We start from the raw sequence: 20,551 nt of genomic DNA, 5'->3' as shown, positions 1-20,551 counted from the left end.
CACCACCGCACCCTCCGAATCTAGGGAAAGCCCAGACCGGAAAACAAAAATCGGGCTGAAAAAACAGCCGGAGAAACAGGGCGGAAGACAGCCAGAGAAACAAGAAACAAAAAAAAAAACACTCCAACTCAAACGCACACCTTGTTTCTCACCGCCGCCCCTCGAGAACTTCAGATCTGGGAACTCCGGCTGAGAAGACGGGCAGGGGAGCCCCAAAACGCCGCCAAGGCCGGCGTTAAAACAGCTCCTCACCGGCTGCTACAACACTGCCGCCCCAAACTGGGGATCTCAAAAAAAGAACGAACAGGATAGAGAGGAGAGGCAAGGAGGGAGGAGGAGGGGAGGAGGAGGCATGGTGGCGGCCTCCCCCCCAACCCAAAAAACCAGGCGCTGTAGTTTGAGAAAAACAGGGGGGAGGGAAAGTCAGAGAGAGAAAGTGCCCCAAAAAAAAAAAAAATTCGTTGAGTTTTTTATTAGTCTCAGGTATAAAACCGTTGTCGTTCTTTCAATCTCAGCCTTCAATTCTACATCATCCAATTGCCTAAATTTATCCCTCTCACAAACTAATTTTTTAATGGCAATTCAGTAAATACTCCAAAGTTGATCCACTGCTCAACCTAGCGCGGAGGGATGCCGTAGACGTCCCAACCTCTTCTCTCTCTGTAAATGTCCAAAGCAGAGCACTCTCTCGCGAATTCAAAAAAATTCCCCTCAAACCTCTTCTCTACAAGGCGTCTCAACCCAAAATGGAGTGAGTAAGGTCAGCTCCGTAGCGATCTCTATTTTGATTGTAAGTTCTCTTCCCGCTAAGTTTTATCGTGTCTTTGATTGCGAATGCGAATGGACAGATCCACTTTTATGACCATCTTGAATGACGCCGCCCATTCCTACGCGCATTTCCTGGGTTCCCCTTGGACCTGCCATCGTTGTTTAGCTTTACCCTTCGTGCATGAGGGGAAAACATTCCAGTGTTGTTGTCATTAATTTTTACTTCACTTACATTTCCTTTTTCCTCTTAATTTGATCAGGTTCATAAATCGGGATTCTTCTTTTATGTGGGTTTGATCTAGGGTTCGATAATGGCCTATCCGGAGGGCTTGGAAAGGTAACTGTATAATACTCAGCTTCTTTCGAACATTAACTTCTTTTGGGTTTGTTAAATATTTGAATTAATGTACGCAATTTATGGATTTTGTTATTGGGGTTCTATTTGTTCTCCGTTTCAGATTTCCCCTATCTCCCGCGGCCCCGCTACATTGATGTCTCTGTGCTGCAACCGTTTCAACTGTCTCCGTGCTGCAACCGCTTCAACCCATAACTCAGATTGGTGGTAATTTTTATTTCGGCTTTGAATTATTTTGGTGTCCATAGTGGAAAAATCTTGGCTACTCCAATTTTTGTTGTTTTTACATTTAGTTTAACCTAAAAAAAAAATATTGTATTCAAGTTAGGCTTTTGATTGGAAAGCAAGGTTTTGGGTATTTATATGGTGTTGACAAATTAGTCAGAGTAGGGGACTTAGAGTTCGAGTTGCCTGAGCAACGCTATAGTTTTTGCAGTTCTATTTGTTCTCCGTTTCAGATTTTCCCTATCTCCCGCCCCGCTTCAACTGTCTCCGTGCTTGCAACCGCTTCAACTGTCTCCGTGCTGCAACCGCTTCAACTGTCTCCGTGCTTCAACCCATAACTCAGATTGGTGGTAATTTTTATTTCGGCTTTGAATGATTTCGGTGTCCATAGTGGAAAATTTTTGCCTACTCCAATCTTTACTGTTTTTACATTTAAAAATAATTTGTATTCAAGTTAGGCTTTTGATTGGAAAGCATGGTTTTGGGTATTTATATGGTGTTGACAAATTAGTCAGAGTAGGGGACTTAGAGTTTGAGTTGCCTGAGCAACGCTATAGTTTTTGCAGTTTTTTACCATCTTCCTAATGAGTGTACAGTAGTATCATGACAATGACAGCCAACTGTATAGTGGCAAAATGAGTGACAAGAAAGACATAACTCCGCCTACGGTAGATTGGCGGATATTTGTTTTATTTTCTTTATAGCACGTAAAAGAATCTGAACTTCCTGTTTTAGTAAGAGCTGACTGGGTATGCCAAGAGATTTAGCACCGCCATTTTGTACAGTCACCCTCCATCACTCGTGTTTGAAATCTTTTTCTTTTGATCCAAAACATTTAAAAGACACTGATTGTGTGGTGCCCTGATTTTTTATTGTGTGTAAAAGATGGTGTATCTGGAGAGCCATTGATGATGTATCTGGATGCCTCTACAAGCTTGGTAAGGTAATTTCATTTGCTGTAGTCATTTACTTTTGTAAACTCTCTCACCTTTTTTAGTAAAGTCTCTTACCTTTTTTGGGGATCTTCAAGTATATATGGCCTTAGATATCAAGGCTCAAAATTTACCATGTTAACACTTTTGCCCAACCATAGATAGGAATATTCAGGGGTGGTGTAAAAGGGGGCAGAAAGAACAATGCCCGACTTCGAACAGTGTAAGTTTGGAGATAAAAACATCGTGGAATGTGTAAGTTTGGAACAGTGTTAGGTGGTAAATCTAATGAAGATGGATATTGACCCCAATATAGGTGAAACAATTTCAAACTTCTTAAATTGGAAGATTGCTACCTGTTTGAATTCTTTTCACGTTCTCTAAATAGCAGTGGGCCATGTTTGTGGCCTAAATAACAGAGCACTCTGGTCCTAAAACCTTCCCAATACTGTGGTCCTTTCTAATAGAAATTCAACATTTTATTTTATGTTTTTTTTTTTTTTTGTGATTTTAATTAAATTGGAAGTAGTGACTTGATTGATGCTTAATACTTTTCTATTTATTTTTACTTTTGTGCTGAAATACCGCTAAGTACGTTGAATCGCAACGCTTCAGATCCGTTAGTATTTCCTTATTATGCAGAGCACTGGTTGGTGTGCTTAGATGTACTTATGTTGTTAAATGCAGAGCACTGGCGGGTGTGCTTAAATTTGCTCTTATGTTGTATTATTGTTAATTGCAGAGCACTGGCTAGTGTGCTTAGATTTTTATTGATTTAGTTGATGGCGGGTGTGCTTAAATTTTAAAATCTTGGTTGTTATCATCTTACTCTTTTAGGTTTAACGTATAATGGAACAACATCAAAAAGGGAGGAAAAACTCCTTCGTCGTTCTTCAAACCAAAAGTGAATATTTCATGTTTGTTAAAATAAATTTGGTGCTTGAGTTTTCTTAGATTGAAAGATTGCTACCTATTTGAGTTCTTTCCATGTTCTCTAAATAGCAGTCGGCCATGTTTGTGGCCTAAATAGCGGTTGGCCATGTTTGTGGTCTAAATAGCAATTTTTTAGACCCGGGTGTTCTTGCATTAGTCGGATTATTTGACGATGGAAGCATTGCTGGTAAACTGTATTATTAATAAAAGGTTTCTGTCGGATTTCGGCAGTAAGTGCCTTCAGGCATGGGCACAGTCACTAGAAGTTTGAATATTTCCATACTCATCTGTTTAATTGTTTGATTCGTTGATGTTGTAGTTGAATTTTAGTTACTCCATTAAGCCTCCTGGGATGGGGTGTCCAACTTGAGCTCCTACTTTGGTTACCTTCGGAAGGAACTAATTTTCGCTCCTATTTTGGACATGACACCATAATGGGATGGGGGTGTTGAAATTCCTAGAACACAAGTTTTAACTCTAGAGAATTAATGCTCCATTGTAAAGGGAAATCCATATAACAACCACATTGTTTAAAACCAAGTTTTGTTATCTGTGGGGTAAAGCTTAGTGGAATAGGTTGTGGGAAGTTACGAGATTTGCTAGTATACATACCTAATTTGGTTAGGTGAAATTCTATAAAGCACCAACACTCCTAAAGATTGTTGTATCTGTATCGGACACTCCAAAGACACTAGACAATGGTGGGACAAGCCAGGGACACGACAATGTGAAATATAAATTTTAAGAGTTTTGTGTTGGTGTAAAGTCTTCAAGAAATGCGAGTTTACATTCATTTCGTAAAATCTTCAACATTATTTCCATAGCTCTTTGGGTATTGTTCCACTCTATTTTGATAAATTGTTTTTAGTTTCTATGCTACCAGGAGGTGATGATTGTGCTTTTTGTGGGAGCCCTCAGAGTATTCTTGGTAGTGTTATGTTGTGTTTTTGAACATATTTTTTTTAATACAAAAATTAAATGATCCAATTCAATCCTGTTACACCAATGTTTAGATTTGATATTCAGGCATCCAGAGATGGAATGTGGTGGTGGAGGTCATATACTATTGGCTATCCTTTTTCTAATCGTTTGGGTGTCCGAATGACTTCCATTCTATCCTTATTTCCCGAATGACTTCCATTCTGTCCTCTCTCTTTTTTTCTTGTATTGTTGGCTATCATTCTATCTTTTTTGTTGGTAGCTATTAAGTGCTACATCAACTATGGTGGCTTCAAATTTTGATGGGAAGGCCCCCACTATGTATTGAATTTAATACTCTTAGGTGATATTGGAAACTCTTTTGATTGACTTAGTTCATGCTTTGTGATTTTGAGAGTAGGCAATTTTTATATGGATATTTCATTAAACTTTTGTATTAGGTTAATGCTTTTGAATAAGTGCCTTCATAATGAGCAAAAAAAAAAAACAAAATAAGTACCTTCGGACACAGGCTTATTTGTTATGAATCTGTTGCATCATGCCTTCAAGCACTGACATTTTCGCTGGAAGGAAAGATTGCTACCTATTTGAGTTCTTTTCCGTGTTTTCTTGACACCGGTGTCCAAGACATGGGAGCATTGTGAGTAAACTGTAGTGATAGTAAAGGGTTTTGTCAGATTTGAGCGGTAAGTGCCTTCAGGCACAGACACAATCCCTAGTATGCAGATATGATTGAAAAAGGCTCGCCAGAAATGAAAGGTTCAAGTTTCTTATTTTTTGTACCTTTTTTTTTATTCTATGTGGTTCTTTTGGTTTTCCTTGTTGAAGCAAGTCAAAATAGTAAAAGAATATCATTTGAAAATCGGAAAATTGAGAAGAGAAAGATTTCTATAACATAGTTACGCAGCCAAATATGGATTTCTTTGATGGTTGCTGTTTTTTATTTGAAAATCGGTTGTCCAAAGTCAGCCTACGTATACGTCGACTTACCTGGTGGTTGGTTGCGAATCTCTTTTGTTTTCTTCTATGGGTTGGTTTGCTAATTTATCATATGATAAGTGGATATTAACGTAGTTTGAGTGGTTGCTGATTGTTCATGTGATTAGAGTAACATATAATGTAATTTGGTTTGATTTGATTTAATTTTGAGAAGAAAAATGGTGATGGTTGAAACCACCAGCTCTGGAATAGCAGAAGGATTTTAGACAGGTGATTTGTGCTTTCATTTTCTACAACTGTGGCATTATTGTTTCGTTTGGTTCATTATTGGATGGAGAAACATAGACAAAAGTTGTTTGTGAGAAATTATTTCAGTTATTTTTTAGGATTTTGGTTAAGAGAATATAGACAAGTTGTTATTAGCTGTTCTTGTTTGGAGTGGCGTTTGTCTGGTTCTTGTCCAAGTATGGCCTGTTTGTTTCACATTGTTTTGTTTTTTTTCCTGATTTTGTTCTATATAAAAGGATTATAAGTGAAGTAGTGAATAAACAAGAACTTTTGATCAAATAATTTATATGCTTTTCTACTCAGGATCTGTTTTTTTCACGAATCTACTTTGGTGGATCACACTATGATGTTTGTGCACATTATTTGCTCACTTTGATGAACGGAATTGTCTCTCTTAGAACTCGTAGAGAATATTATCAATATATAAAAAAATCATATTGGTCGAATAATTTATGTGTCAAAAAATAGATTAGTTAAATTTTTGTGAAAAGTTCACTTTGACCCCCTGTAATTATCGTCAGGTGTGGATATCCCTTTTATGGTTCAAAATTGACCACATAACCTACCTGTGATTTTGAAAATGTGCGAATAGATCCCATGCCGTCATGTTTTCCATTCATATTAACGGATACAACATTAAGAGACTGATATAGTCTCATCATGTCCCTTGATTTTTCTTCTTTTTAAATCTAACCACACCATCCCCTATACTAAAAATTGAATCCAAACCGTTGATATTGTAAATTTTGACAAATACTATATCTATGCCAAAATTCAAGTCAATCAAAAAATAAAAAGCTCATGGTCGAATCGATCGATTTTGTTATGAAATTAAATTTTCAAATTTGAATTTACTAAAAATTAGATCACTAGGTTATTGATGCCTGATTGAGATGATTTTTTACAAAGATACTCTATTCTTATTTAATACATTATGAACGACTCAGATTACATTTTAAAGGTGTATCTCACACACCTCCGTTAATATGGATGGAAAACATGACAGCAGGGGGTCTATGCGCGCATTTTCAAAACCACAAGTAAGTTATGTGATCAATTGTGAACCATGTGGGGGTATCCGCACATGACGATAACCACAAGAGGTGAAAGTGGACTTTGCCCTAAATTTTTAGTATGATTGATATTCTCGACCTTCTGGAACGTTTTCGAATACCGAAATAGTAGTTCATAATGACCCCCAAGACTAACTGTACAATGCATAGATCATTGATAAGCCAGACCCATCTACTTATTGTTTAAGCAAGTGAACCAAATGGCCTTTCAAAAATATATTTGAATGTAAGGGCCTCGGAGCTAGTGTATTACCCTGCACAAGAAATTTCAGCAGTGCAAACCATTGAAGCATCTAAACCGAACGTGAACGCGTTTAGGAAGAAATGATTACATATTGATTGATTTTTAGTAGGGTCGATGTTCTCAATGAGATGTATAAAATGAACAATTTGGTCATGGATGCGGGCTCGGAAACGCCCCTCATGTGCCTACTGTCCATTCCAATATTAAGAGGATGCCATGCAAGTAAGTAATCGGGGATTCCTAACCAATTAATAGGCTTTGCTAAATCACCTACCATGCATTGACGTTCATAAAATAAATAAAACAAAGAAATCAGGGATTACATGCAAAAAAATCAGGGATTCCTAACCAATTAATATCCTGCTAAATCACGTACAATAGACGAGCAAATTAAAAAGATCACCGACCACTCGCTAACGACACGGTGATTGAATTACAGGTAAAAGTTGCTGGATTTATACCAGCGTTTTCAATTATTTTGTTATCTCTGCGATCCTGAAAGCCAAGTCTTCCGGCAGGAGGTAGTGTTGATAAGTTGTCTGTGTCTATGAGCATTATCAATGCTGAAGACATCGTTGGCCGATTTTGTACATTCTCTTGACAACACAATAACCCAATTCGAATGCATCTTAGTACATCGTTCTGAGGGAAAGAACCCACTGTCACGTCGACCAACTCCGTAAGCCTGTCTTCTTGTTCTAGTCTCCTTGCCTGCGAAATACATACAATGATTGAGTACTGATTTATCGCAAGAGAGAGGATGATGAGGATGATCAGGAATAGTTTCCAATTTAAAGTCAGAAATATGAAACCAGAACGCCATATACCATTGTTGTTGGAGCACTTTTAGATTTATTTTTCAACCATATGTTATAGTCGATCGATCGTAGAAGTTATATTGAAATAAAATGACATTAGAAGTACATAATCTAAATGCACTTGCTAGCCTTTTTGGTTGTTTATATATGATATGATATACAGATATAGGGTACAAAATTTAAGCGATTCACACGAGATAAATCAAGAATAAAGCAATTTGGTTTCAATACGTACAAAATTCAAGAGCTGTTGTCTTTCATCGTCAAGCTTTACGTCAAAATTCCTTCTTCCACTTATTGTTTCCAACATCAACACACCAAAACTGAAAACGTCACTCTTAATTGGTTGAAACCACTCCTGCTGCATATTCTGGAGCCATATAGCCGCTACAAATAAGAGAAACGCAGCTTTAGTCATTTTCTATTTATTTAAAACATCATGGTAAAGAAAATAGGTCCTTTAATTTTGCTTTCTAATTCAAAGATGCAATCTAGATCTTCCATTGCATAATTAAATATAAAGCTTTATGATGTTAGGATACTTACAACGTCCCCATAACTCGACGAGTCTTGACATGACTTTGTTCATCATTAAAGAGCCTTGCTAACCCAAAATCAGATATTTTCGGGTTCATATGTTCATCAAGTAGGATGTTGCTCGCTTTGATATCTCTGTGGATGATTCTAAGTTGAGAATCTTCATGTAGGTATACAAGCCCTCGTGCCACACCTGTTATAATGTTAAACCGCTTTGCCCAATCGAGTAACGCACTCCTACTCTTGTCTACAAGCACAAAAGTCATCAACACAGTACAAATAGATCAGTAACTTGTTGATCAAAAATGTGTGCACAGAGTGCCATCCTTTTATTCCACAAAGTTAGATGTAAATTCCATTAAAAACACATTGGCAGAGATCCTATTTTGCTCGTGCCATATCCTTTTATTCCTTGAATTTAGATGTCAATTCCATTATAAACACATTGATGATCCTATTTTGATCGAGTTTCAAATATGTTAGCTAGTATTATTTGAAAGTATCTTTCTAGATGATAATTCCTTGCCCAAAGTCTTCTCTCCGATCACTACTAAGTTTAGTCCAATAGGTTTAGTTCAGTGTTCATGAGTGTCCAATGGGCTGAAGTACTCCCCAGTAATTAGAGAGTTGTGGGAGGTTTAGCTCAATGGACTTTCTAAGCCACATCTAAAACAAACGGTAACATTTGGTTTGCATACTAAAAATTTGAGGAATTGGGGGCCCTAGATTTGACCCAAGGCCTTGCAGCCTTCTTGTGCTCTCTATATGGAGCCCTTTCAGGTCGAAACACATGATGCAAATCATTCATTTTGTTCCTCTTCTCGAATCTGTCTATCCTTGCAAGAAAATAAGTTGAACGGACGGCGATACCTAAACAAATGAAACACTGGAACACGTCTAACATACATAGAAAACACAACATGCTCATCGTGTCTTGGGGCATAGCGGGCCCTGACTCAGCCTAGAGAATTATATTGGCCTTCTTATTAAGAACTCAATAATTTTCTAGGATAAGTTAAGAACCACTACTCAATAAGTTACCAAAGAGGAAGTAGTCAAGGCTCTTGTTTGGCAAATACTCGTAGACCAACATCATCCCCTCCCCTTGAATGAAGCACCCGAGCAATCGGACCAGATTTATATGCTGCATTTTCAGCAGTAGTTGGACTTCATTTGTAAACTCTTCAATTCCTTGCGTCGAACCAGCTTTCAGCTTTTTCACTGCTATTTCTTCCCCACCAGGCGTTTTCCCCTGAAAACAATTATCAGTTTTAATTTCATGTGTTTAAGAAGTGTATGCTGTGATGAAAAGCGGAGAGTGTAAGAATTAGTATCCATATTTTTTTTCGATTTCTCATTTCTATGTGGATAATGAAGTCAGAAAGTAGATCGAGATGAGACCGAAAGTGACATTACTCACTTTTTTATTCTTGCTACGGTTTTTGTATTTCTTTTTCTCTGCGTTGTTTAAGACTGGAGTCCTTGTTCTAACACAAATAAATTCCAACTGTTCGGGCAAATTGAGTAGGAGAACATACTATAAGGGTTTTTGCTATAACAAGGACATAAATATTTTTTCGTAAAATCTAAAGGACATTCTGCCCAGAATTTACAAAAAATTCCTCCCAAGGATTATCGGCGTTGACTAAGGTTGACCGGCGTTGACTAAGGTTGACCGGAGTTGAAAGTATCTAAAACCCTAGAGTATGCTATAAAAGTGCCTAAAACCTTAAGGTACCTTATATATGAAAGTGTCTAAAACCCTAGGGTACCCTATGAAAGTGTCTAAACTGCTAAAGCCCTATAATACGAAAGTGCACCCTAAAACCTTATGAAAGTGTCTTAAACCTTAGGGTACCCTATGAAAGTGCCTAAACCCCTGGGTACTCTATAAAAGTGCAACAAGATCGAAAAACACAAAAAAAAAAAAAAATCATATTTTGTGTTAGCCGAATAAGGCTCTTGTCTTATTTAAGACAATTTAATTGAAAAAAGGAATTTTTTGTGTTAATCAAACAAAGCCTTTGTCTCATTATTGACAATTTTGTCTTTTCACGGAATCTAATCTCTAAAATATTTTTATTAATGAACTCTACACATCACAGAAACTTAGGCTGGACTAAAGCTCCTATGTGGTTGTTTCATTTGAACTTTAGACTAATATGTTGTTCTATCTTGCCTTAGATGTGGACAGTGTACCCATTTTATGAAAAATTATACAATGCTCTTGAGGCACCGTACGCTGTATTTCAAACTCATCATCCACCACGCGTACATTTATGTGATCAATACCATAAAGTCTGTATTAGAGAAAATCTGCGTTATATAATTGAAAAAAGTTTAGGATACCGCCACGTAGTGTTCTAAGGGCATAGAATATTTACTAATTTACTACTACTACTACTAAACTCATATAGCATTATTGTTTTACATTAGAGAAAATGAAGGTAGCATTACCCGGTACACAGAGCCAAATCCTCCACCACCGATCCGATTCGCCGGAGAAAAATTATCCGTTGCGGCCACCAACACTTCCAAATCATACAACACGGATCTCACCCCCATATCCTCTCTCATCATCATAGAATTCTCCTCCCTTTCCTCCCCATTCTTCCATCCCTTCCCCCTCCACCTCCGCCAAATTACCACCCCCACCAACCCCACTATTCCGGCAAATGACACCACCATCCCTCCCCCACCACCACAATCCACTCCTTGCCGCCTCCTCCGCTGCCACCCAAACCACCCTTATCTGATGGCGAGAAAAGCCCGGGTCCCACGAGCGAATCCGTATTAATATAAGGCGGGTTATCAGCCCAGTCCTCATGGACTGGGTCCATATCGAACTGAATATTACACGTGGGAGTGGCAATCCACCCGGCCCAGTGCCCAAGACAACCTGACGACGGAATAAAATTGATGACATCTAACAAACACGTGGTGCAATCTCCGCCGTCAATATCTCGAGTGCAATCGACGTACCCGTAGATGTTTTGACTCCCGACCAGCGTGGTCCTCCCCACGGCAGACCTCTTATCGGACGCACCCGCGGTGTGCGACAGGTTTTCCAGTAACAGATTGACTTTGGGGTCGAACGAGGAATTGTTCGGTGCGTAGCGCGCGTCCCACAATTGGAATGCAATGGAGGTGTCTGATTGGTTTAGGAAGTTAATGGGAGAGTAACGGAGGGTGCAGTTGGTGTACCAGACTTCCGCCGCCATGTTGTTCGGGCATACGCTGCGGATACCTGAAAGAGATCGGAAAAAGAAATTCAAACCACGACTATTAATGGAGTACTATTAATTTACTTGCTATTTATCCAATCAAACACCGTGAAATAGGTATTTATGTTTAAACAAACGGAGCCCATTTGATACTTGACAAATGCTAACGGCATTGACCACTCTTGTTTAGAATTAAAATTTTATTTTTGAAATTATATAATTACGAAATCTTATTTATGCTACCTGTTTTGCACGTTTTTAATCTTCTTGTTTTGGCATGATTTAAGATTTCTTCTATGAATTTTAATTTCTTTCATTTTAGGATTTTATAAGTCTTTTATTTTATTTTATTTTCTTCTTTATAATTTCTTAACTAGCAAGAAATTGTGTTACTAGATTCCTACCTAAGATATGATTTCTCTACTAGTATAAATAAGGGTTGTAACCTATTCAACTTTTAAAAACTCTTCATCAACAAAATTACGAGTTTATCTCTTTCTTCTTGTGGACTCAAGAACTTGTTCGTGGACTCGAACATTTATTTTGTTTAGATTAATACGCAACTAATCTCTTTGTGAATTCCATTGCGTCACAAACCACCGCCATGACCCGTCGGGTTCATGGTACCAATCTTGCAGAGGAGCCAAACCCTTCCAAGCACCAGAATGGTCCGAGTGGATATATATACTTGGAGGGGGAGTGGCGCATGATACAGATAAACTTAAACTAATTTGACTACCGAAAATCGATTAAGTAGTTATCGGTATTCCAATATCTTGATTTCTCACAAAATTAATCCTCCTAGGAAAGTAGCATATAAAAATTAAACGATCCAGGTCGTAAAAACAATATATATTAATGACTTTAATTTAAAGTCATTATTCTTTTTAAAGATTTGACTTCAAAAAGAATAACAACTTCAAATTTAAAGTCACAATTTATTCTTTTTAAAAACTAAAATTTTAGTTTAAATTGAAGCCATTTTTCACAAAATTTTACTTTACGCGTAACCTTTTTCTTTCCATTCTAACGAACAATATACAACAAATACTGATTGACTCCCATCAACAATGCCACGCCGCCACCCTCTTATTCAAATCGTGGCTCTGCTACTGGCGCGCACCTCAGACTATATATTCTCTCCAGGCCCTCTATGAGTCATTTCACACACTTTATGCATTCATGAGGTGAGGTGGCCAACAACAAACATGGAAAACTTATGAAGGTAATAAATCTTTAAAAACAAATCAGGTTTATGATTCAAAGTACCTAAAGAGGCGGCGACAACACAGGCTTGGCAGTCGGGTGTGGGTAGGTTGCAGCGGCAGAGGGCGAGAGCAGTGACGGAGGTGTTTGTTGTGGGGTTGGTGATGGTGGTGGTTGAGAAGCCGGTGGCGGCGGTGGTGGTTTGGAGAGTGGCGAAGGCAGTTGCGAGAGTGGTGGAGAAGGTGCCATTGGGGTTGTAGGTGGGGCTGGGGTCGCAAATATTCATGCGGGGGGCTTCGTATGCGGAGGTTGAGTGGGGGGAGTGGAAGAAGAGATGTGCGACGAGTAGGAATAACATTTTTTTTGTAAGGTTTGTGCGGGGACAATTGGCGTGGGGGATGGAATTTAAATAGTCTAGACTGAGAGAGTGTGTGTGTTTTGCCGTTTATAGTTCTAGCAATTGACATGCCAGTGGTTGAGAGAGAGAGAGAGAGAGAGAGAGAGAGAGAGAGAGAGAGAGAGATTTGCCGTTTATAGTTATAGCAAGTAGCAACTGACATGCCGGCCGGTTGTTGAGAGAGAGAGTGTGTTTTGCCGTTTATAGTTCTTGCAATTGACATGCCACTTGTTTTGGTTTGAGAGGAGGAATGATACCCTGACCGAACAAAAATCCAGCGCCATTGACCGCTCTTGTAAAAACGGTATTGCGGAATCATTTTTTGAGGACCCGAAATGAGTGCCCCAATATCTTAAAAAAATCATCAATAAAAGTGCAGACCTTGTTTGAAACCTTTTGAAAATTTATTAATTTTTAAAATTTTTACAAGGCTCATTACAGATTCAACAAAGATGATTTAAACGGCAAGTTAATTATTCTCAAAACATTTTTTATGAATTCTTGAAAAAAATTAGCTCAATCTGATATCGGTGAGAGCTACTTTAGAATTTGTAGGGTGTTTCAGAATTTGTAAATACCCCACAAGTGCTGAAAAAACCCTTCTAAATTTCGGATTGTGCTAATTTTTTTTTAAAATCCATGAAATGGCCCCCGCAAAATTAAAAAAAATAAATTGATCAAGAATAGTGCACCAAACAGGGACAAATGCAAAGGGCTTAAGCGTTGGAATGCACCAAACGGTGCCGTTTTATAGGAGCGGTTAATAGCGCGGGATTTTCGTTCGATCAGGATATCATTTCTGTTTTGAGAGAGAGAGAGAGAGAGAGAGAGCGCGTGTGTTTCGCTGTTTATAGTTCTATTACTGACGTGCATGGCAGTTGTTGAAGCGTGGAAATGGTCGTGATCGATCACACATCACTTCTGTGCATTGCCCGATGTCGGACCGTTTTTCCACCATCTCTCATAAAATCAATTGATGGTAGAAAGGGTTTTAATTAAGTCTTTTATAGCATTCGACAACGCACCCGCAAGTCTGTTTTTAGAGCGGTCGTAGGGAGTGACATGGTGTAACTAAATTCATGGGGGCACTCCAGGCCCAACAATCCCTCCCTCAAGAGGAGGCTCCCGCGACTCGAACCCATGACTTCCTGACTCTGATACCACTTGTCGGATCGTTTTTTTACTATCTCTCCTAAAATCAATTGGTGGTAGGAAGAGTTTCAATTAAGTCTTTTATGACATTCGACATCGCACTCGCAAGTCTGTTTTTAGAGCGGTCGCAGGGAGTGACATTGTGTAACCAAATCCATCGAGGCACTCCGGGCCCAACACCCGACCTGTTGCCGTCCCTATTAATTTCAAGTTTATATATTATGGGGGAATATGTTGGAGATGGCTTGTTTGTGTCATATTTAAATTTTTCTCTTTTTTTTTTGTTATTCGTTAAACATAATTAATTTACTCTATTTAGGGGACTTGGCTTGGGGATGTGTGTTTACTGTTTACTGGAATTGAACTATGTCCATGTGTATGAAAGTATAAAGGAGCCACCAACTGCACTCCACTCCATTTGTATGTCATATTTAATTAGGATGAGTGATTTGTTACAAAAACCAGTATTTGGGCCGACAGGCTTTGGGACAATATTCCAAAGGCTTTGGAAAAAAAAGAAACGATCATAATGTTTCGCTTCAACTACTTCCCTCCGTCTGGATTTAATAGTTATTTTTTGAAGTTCGTGCCAATTTTCAATCGATTAGGAGTATCTTCCAATTTATAATGTTTTACGTAATTTCGAAAATATTGTATTATAAAACTAATCGAGATCTATCAAACAAGATCCATATTCGATATGAAATTCATTACAGATTCAAAGATATAACCCATTTTTTAACCGGCTAGAATAGAACTGAGACAATTAAATCTGGACGGAGGGAGTATTAATTATTAAACTATAGCGGAAACATCAAACATTCTATTCCGTTTGACCCAGGGAAAAAAAAAACAAATTGAGCATTAAAAAATGGCCGTCCGTATAGTGAAAAAGAGTTAAACTTTCAAAAGTTAATATTTAAGCATTAATAAATGGCCGTCCGTATATTGTAGAGACAAATTGATCAAGAAAGGAAGCCATTGAATTGAATAAATCAAAAAAAATAAAAAATAGAGAGAATAATGTAGAAACCCCAACCGGAGCCTCTGTGGCTCATAAAAGTGCATAATTGTATATAACTATGGAAATTGAAAATCGGAACTCGTTTCTGTTCTCCGTCACCGTTTCGTTTATTATACTCCCTCCGTCCCTTTTTTTGTGTCCAGTATTCCATTTTAGGCTATCCTTTAATAAGTGTCTATTTTGTAAAGTTAGGGAGGTAAAAGTTGGTATATTGTCTATTTTGTCCCTAAAAGTAGATTTTATTTCGAAAAGTTAGTGAGTAAAAGTGTAATGATGATGGGTAAGTAGGAAAAGTGGAGAAAAAAGTTGAAGTGAAAGGTGTAATGATGATGTCTTTTTAATAAGTTAGAGTTACGAAGCAGGACACTTAAAAAGGGACGGAGGGAGTAGTACTTAACAAAACAAAATATAGTTAACATAACAAAAGGAATTAAAGAAAAAAGTATCATGTCACATATGGATTTCATTACTAACCAAATCAAACCAAACCGAGTCTTATGTTCTAATCATTTGGAGTCGGCTACATGAATCTTTTTTCTCCATTGAGCTGTCAAGAGCCACTTGTTCACACAAACCTACTATACTCATATCGTTACGCAACACAACATCTAATATCAATTTAGATCTACCCTTCTCTGTAGCATTGTTACCCAAAACTATCATATCCGCTTTCTTAACTACTGCATCTCCTGGTCTACGGTAGACATGCCTAAACCACCTTAGCCTATTTTTCCCTCAACTTCTCTTCTATGGGTGCTACATCTACCATCTCACGAACCGTTTCATTTCTAATTCTGTCTCGTTTAGTCTTATCACACATCCACCTCAACATTCTCATTTTCGCTACACTCATCTTGTTCACCTATTATTTTTTAATAAGTCAACATTCTGTCTCATAAAGAATCGCTGGTCTGATGGCAGTTCCATAGAATTTTTTCTTCAATTTTATAGGTACCCTCTTATCACACAATATATCAGCAGCGCTCCTCCACTTGAGCCACCCCACTTAGATCCTATGGGTCACATTATCGACAATCTCTCCATCTCTATAAATAATTGAGCCTAAGTACCTAAAATGATCACTCTTATAGTCTTGGATCGTCACTCTTTTTTTGTGCGCACTGCTAATACCACTAAATTTGCACACCATATACTCAGTTTTAACTCCTACTTATCCAAAAACTCTTTGACTCTAATACTTCCCTCCAAATTTCTAGTTTCGTATTAACATCTCTAACGGTTTCATCTACGAGGACAATATCATCTGCAAACATCATATACGATGGGATATCCTTCTGAAATTGTCTAGTCAATTCATCCATAACTAAGGCAAAGAGGTACAGGCTCAAAGCTAACCCTTGATGCAATCCTACAGTGATTGAAAATTCACTTATTTTCCCTACTGCTGATCGAATAGTAGTGACGGCACATTCATACATATCTCTAATCACCTCAATATATCCTTTGGTCACTCCCTTTCTCTCCAGAACCCACCATATGAATTTTATTACTAGAAAGGAAAATTTGTAATCGACAATTTATAAGCATTCCTCGTTGTTATTAGTTGTCCGTTGGGAGTTTGTACAATGCATCGACCCACTACAGGCGTGCTCAAGGCCCAATCGGTATTGGAGTAATGGTAAGAGTCCACCACATTACTTGAACCCAATATACATTAAATGACTCATATCTACTTAAAAGACTAAATCTTATAAGTAGTGAGAGTATCTTCAATCTTGACTCATTTTTTAACCCAAATTTGGGTCAAAAGCTCCATTTGAATAGGCCATCTCCAATGCTAAACAGCCTAAACCCATACCTTTATCCAAATGTGTTTTTTTTTTTTTCCTCTACATTTTCCCTTCATTTCGTTGCCCTCTAGTTTTCCCCATTCTCCCTTCCACTTTATTCCATCCAATTTGCTCCTCTCAAAGACAAACCCATTTCAAGACCAGACAACTGATCTCATCCAATTCCATTAAAAACAAGTCAAACCTCATACTAGATCAATACCATATTGAAAATGTAGACGAAGAGAAAAGAGCTGTAGTTGTAGCTCTACAATTGAAGTGTTGCAGACAAAGAAAAGAGATCTCTGCGCTTTTAACAGTGGAGAAAACTGGAATGGCATAGTTGTAATTAATAGAAAGAGAAAAGAGGGATTCAAAAAATGAGTTTGGGTTTGGATGTCCCCAAATTTGGGTGAGGAAATAGGTAAAACTCAAAATGGGTAGGGAGATGGGTATAACATTAGAAATGAGTTTTTAGGCTTTTTATTCAAATTTTGAGTCTGGGTACTAAAATGGGTAAGATTTGAGATGCTCTGAGTTACCCCACTATACATTAAGGTTCAACCTTTTTTCTGTTTATTCAATGCGTGCATGAATAGTTTTTTAAAGTTCGGATCGTCTAATACACTTTAGAAGCACACGATTTGGCTCCATAAATGTTTATTCTCGAAAAGTTCCATAATAAAGTTTTTCTCTTTCTTGAATTAAAGATGATGTTTTGTGAGAAAATGACCTATCTCGTAAAGCGAAAAATAAGTATTTAAAAAATAAAAATCTTAGAGGAATGGGGCCTAATACTAGTCCTACTAAAACCCGATTTGGCCAGATGACGAAAAAGCGAAAGGCGAGCCACGAGAGGAAGAGAACCAAGATGGCCTCGAGGAACATAACCTGAGACTGGGGTCAACCTCTTGATCGAAATAGAACCTGTTCACGGCTGGAGATCAGAAGCATGGGGCGATTGGAGATCGAAAGGGAAGAGCAACCACTCTCATCTACTCTCGGTCGCCGGTGATGGGAGGCCGGCGAGGGTGGCGGAAGGGAGGAGAGAGGGACGGTGGATAACCAATCTCGAATCTAGAGAGAAAGGGTGTATGGGTGTGATTAATTAGGTTTTATAGGAAAATGAGTATAAGGGTAGTTATAGGTTTTGTAAAAATTTAGGAGGAGAACATAATTATTTGAACCACTAAGGATGGGGACTGTATTTCTATGGGACAAGACCTTGTTTAACTTTCCGGGAAAAAATGTTGGGCTTTTAAGAAAAAATAAAATAAAATATTGTGGCAAACAAATTGGTGAAAAATTCACAAGTTCGAAAAACTAGTGAAATTCACATGTTTGAAACTAGTGAAATTCACTAGGTAAAATCTACGCCCAGTGAAATTTGAAATCCACCAAAAAATTGTGAAATTTAAAATTAGTGAAATTTGAGATGTACTGAATTTCACTAATTTTTTGAAGTATTGAAATTTCGCCGAAAAAAGTCACTGGCTGGAGTGGTCGCTAAAATTAGTGAAATTTGAGAAGTAGTGAATTTTACTAATTTTTTGAAGTAGTAAAATTTCGCCAGAAAAAGTCACCGACCGGAGTGGTCGCCAGTCGGAAGTCGTTGTGGGGTGGAGGTGGGAGGGGGTGACGACAACTTTGAAAAGATAATATAAAGTGTGAATTATATTTAGTTAATGGTAAAAGGGCAATCTTCATATGAAGTTGTCCTTAAAGATAAATAAAAATTGAGTTCATTCTTAATGGGAATTAAAGCTTGCTTTCTAGACCACAGGTAATTTTCTGCTGACATAACAAAATCTTTTACTTGGTATATATCACTAGTTGAAAGTTGGGCCGGAAAAATGCCCAACCCACAAACATGGACCAAAAGACTCAGGCTTGTTCATTTAACAAACTACAGGGCAAAACAAGACCACTCTATAATAAAGTTTCATTATCGAAAGGGTTGCACAAGACGCACAAAATTAGGCCCAATATAAAGATTTTTGTGTGTTTGGGGTGGAGAAAAAACATATTCCCACCGTCCCAAAAACAGATGACAATTTTTTTGTATTTGGGGTGGAGTATATAAATTTGCCTATATGTAAGCACAGTATTAATAACCAAATGTCCAAGTCAGTTTACGCATACCTCGACTAATTTCGGAGCCCTGAAATTAACGACCGGACAAATCCTCCTCTAGACTCTAGTGGCTTTAAAGTTTGAAATGTTTGACCTCCGTGAGATTCGAACATGCGATCTTACGAAGGCATGGAAAACGCGTGATTAAAGTTGAATACAATGCATCTCCTTCAAAAACCGAAGTCATAAAATGGAAAGAAAAACAAACGCATTATTAGAAGAAAAAAGTGCGGTACTAGGGAGGTGTTTTTTTTAACTGTTAGTATAACTGTAGGCATTTATTTGTTCAAAAATAATACCGGGAAATTCCTGGCCGGTTCTATTTTTGTGTGTGGGTTTCATGCAAACCTCCTTTTGTAAGTGCTATTCCATCCAAACTCTTATAAAAAAATATGCTTTTACTATTTTGCCCTTTTCACTTTTCAACACCCACAGAATTCACACTCCAAGAATTTACACTCCCACAGAATTCACACCTCCCAGAAGAATTCACACCCCCAAGAATATTCACACCTTTGCAAAATTCACATACCTTTGCAAGAATTCACAACCCCCAAATTCACACTCCTTTGCAAGAATTCACACCTCCGAATTCACATCCCTTTGCAGAATTCATACCCCCTTTACAAGATTTCACACCACTAAAATTCACACCCCCTTCACTATTCACATCATTAGAATTCATATTTTTAAAAAAGACACAATTCACACGCAAAAGAGGAATTCACACTTTCGAAAAAGACATAATTCACATTCAAACGAAGAATTCACACCTTCAAAAAAATACAGAATTCACACCCCCAAATTAAACCCCAAATTAACAATTCACAGCTCCTTAAAATCCATTTATTGTACACCGTAGTGTAGTAGTGGTGGTAATTGCATAGATGTATGTAGGTGTACATATTTTGCTAGATTTTTTCTAAAAAAAATGACAGTTCTGTGGTGGTGGTTGTTTTTGCATACAAAGATGTATGTATACATATGTTCTACTGTGATTAAAAAAGAAAATGAAAAAAAAGAAGGTATGTAGGCATGTACAAAGATTATCTCATCTCTTGCCCCGCCACGCCGTCACCGACTTGAAGAAGAAGTCTACAGCTTCGTCGTCTCCAGCTCCCCCCACACGCCGTCGCCGGCCCCGACCTCGTCGCCTTCCAAATTAAGAATTCACATTCCAACTACACTTATGATTTATCACATTCTCAAATTAAGAATTCACACCTCCAAGACACAATTCGCACACAAATGAGGAATTCACACGTTCAGAAAAGACACAATTCACACCCAAATGAAGAATTTAAACATTCGAAAAAAGATGGAATTCACATTCCAACTACACTTGTCACATTCTCGAATTAAGAATTCAAACCTCCAAGTTACACAATTCACACCCCCAAATTAAACTCCAAATTAACAATTCACAGCTCCTTAAAATCCTATTGTAAACTGTACTGTAGTGGTGGTGGTGGTAATTGCATACAGAGATGTATGTATGTGCACATATTCTTCTAGATTTAAAAAAAAAAAAATTAATGCCGTACTGTGGCGGTGGTTGTTTTTTGCATAGAGAG

At 37.9% G+C, this 20,551-nt stretch overlaps 2 protein-coding genes, 1 long non-coding RNA gene and 1 pseudogene across 3 annotated transcripts; 1 reads left to right on the top strand and 3 right to left on the bottom strand.

Annotated features, from left to right (window-relative positions):
• The first annotated feature begins 470 nt into the window (after positions 1–470).
• LOC131303626 (uncharacterized) lies at positions 471–2,591 on the top strand. Its single transcript, XR_009192111.1, has 3 exons — positions 471–790; positions 1,029–1,105; positions 1,227–2,591. It is a non-coding gene; the product is annotated as an uncharacterized LOC131303626 (long non-coding RNA).
• A 4,504-nt stretch (positions 2,592–7,095) lies between these two features.
• Positions 7,096–10,684, bottom strand: LOC131302833 (receptor-like serine/threonine-protein kinase SD1-7; annotated as a pseudogene).
• A 30-nt stretch (positions 10,685–10,714) lies between these two features.
• LOC131302832 (cysteine-rich repeat secretory protein 38-like) lies at positions 10,715–12,767 on the bottom strand. Its single transcript, XM_058329626.1, has 2 exons — positions 12,545–12,767; positions 10,715–11,298 (listed from the first exon to the last, which is right to left on the bottom strand). The coding sequence occupies exons 1-2, from the start codon at positions 12,765–12,767 to the stop codon at positions 10,715–10,717; spliced, it is 807 nt and encodes a 268-aa protein (XP_058185609.1).
• A 3,447-nt stretch (positions 12,768–16,214) lies between these two features.
• On the bottom strand, positions 16,215–19,662 carry LOC131302831 (uncharacterized). The gene is made up of 2 exons (XM_058329625.1): positions 19,563–19,662; positions 16,215–16,564 (listed from the first exon to the last, which is right to left on the bottom strand). The coding sequence occupies exons 1-2, from the start codon at positions 19,660–19,662 to the stop codon at positions 16,215–16,217; spliced, it is 450 nt and encodes a 149-aa protein (XP_058185608.1).
• Between the last annotated feature and the right edge of the window lie 889 nt (positions 19,663–20,551).

Source organism: Rhododendron vialii, chromosome 10a (assembly GCF_030253575.1).
Source record: "Rhododendron vialii isolate Sample 1 chromosome 10a, ASM3025357v1".
Taxonomy (NCBI): Eukaryota; Viridiplantae; Streptophyta; class Magnoliopsida; order Ericales; family Ericaceae; genus Rhododendron; species Rhododendron vialii.
Note: the sequence above shows the minus strand (reverse complement) of the source record. Positions and strands in the feature narration are given on the sequence as shown.

Excerpts from the sequence above, each read along its gene's own strand:
- LOC131302831 (XM_058329625.1), bottom strand. The coding sequence starts at position 19,662 with ATGAATTCTAATGATGTGAATAGTGAAGGGGGTGTGAATTTTAGTGGT. Across the intron at positions 16,565-19,562 it reads AAAGGGATGTGAATTCGGAG|TAATAAAATTCATATGGTGG; the intron begins GTGTGAATTCTT and ends TTTCCTTTCTAG.
- LOC131302832 (XM_058329626.1), bottom strand. The coding sequence starts at position 12,767 with ATGAATATTTGCGACCCCAGCCCCACCTACAACCCCAATGGCACCTTC. Across the intron at positions 11,299-12,544 it reads TGTTGTCGCCGCCTCTTTAG|GTATCCGCAGCGTATGCCCG; the intron begins GTACTTTGAATC and ends GATCTCTTTCAG.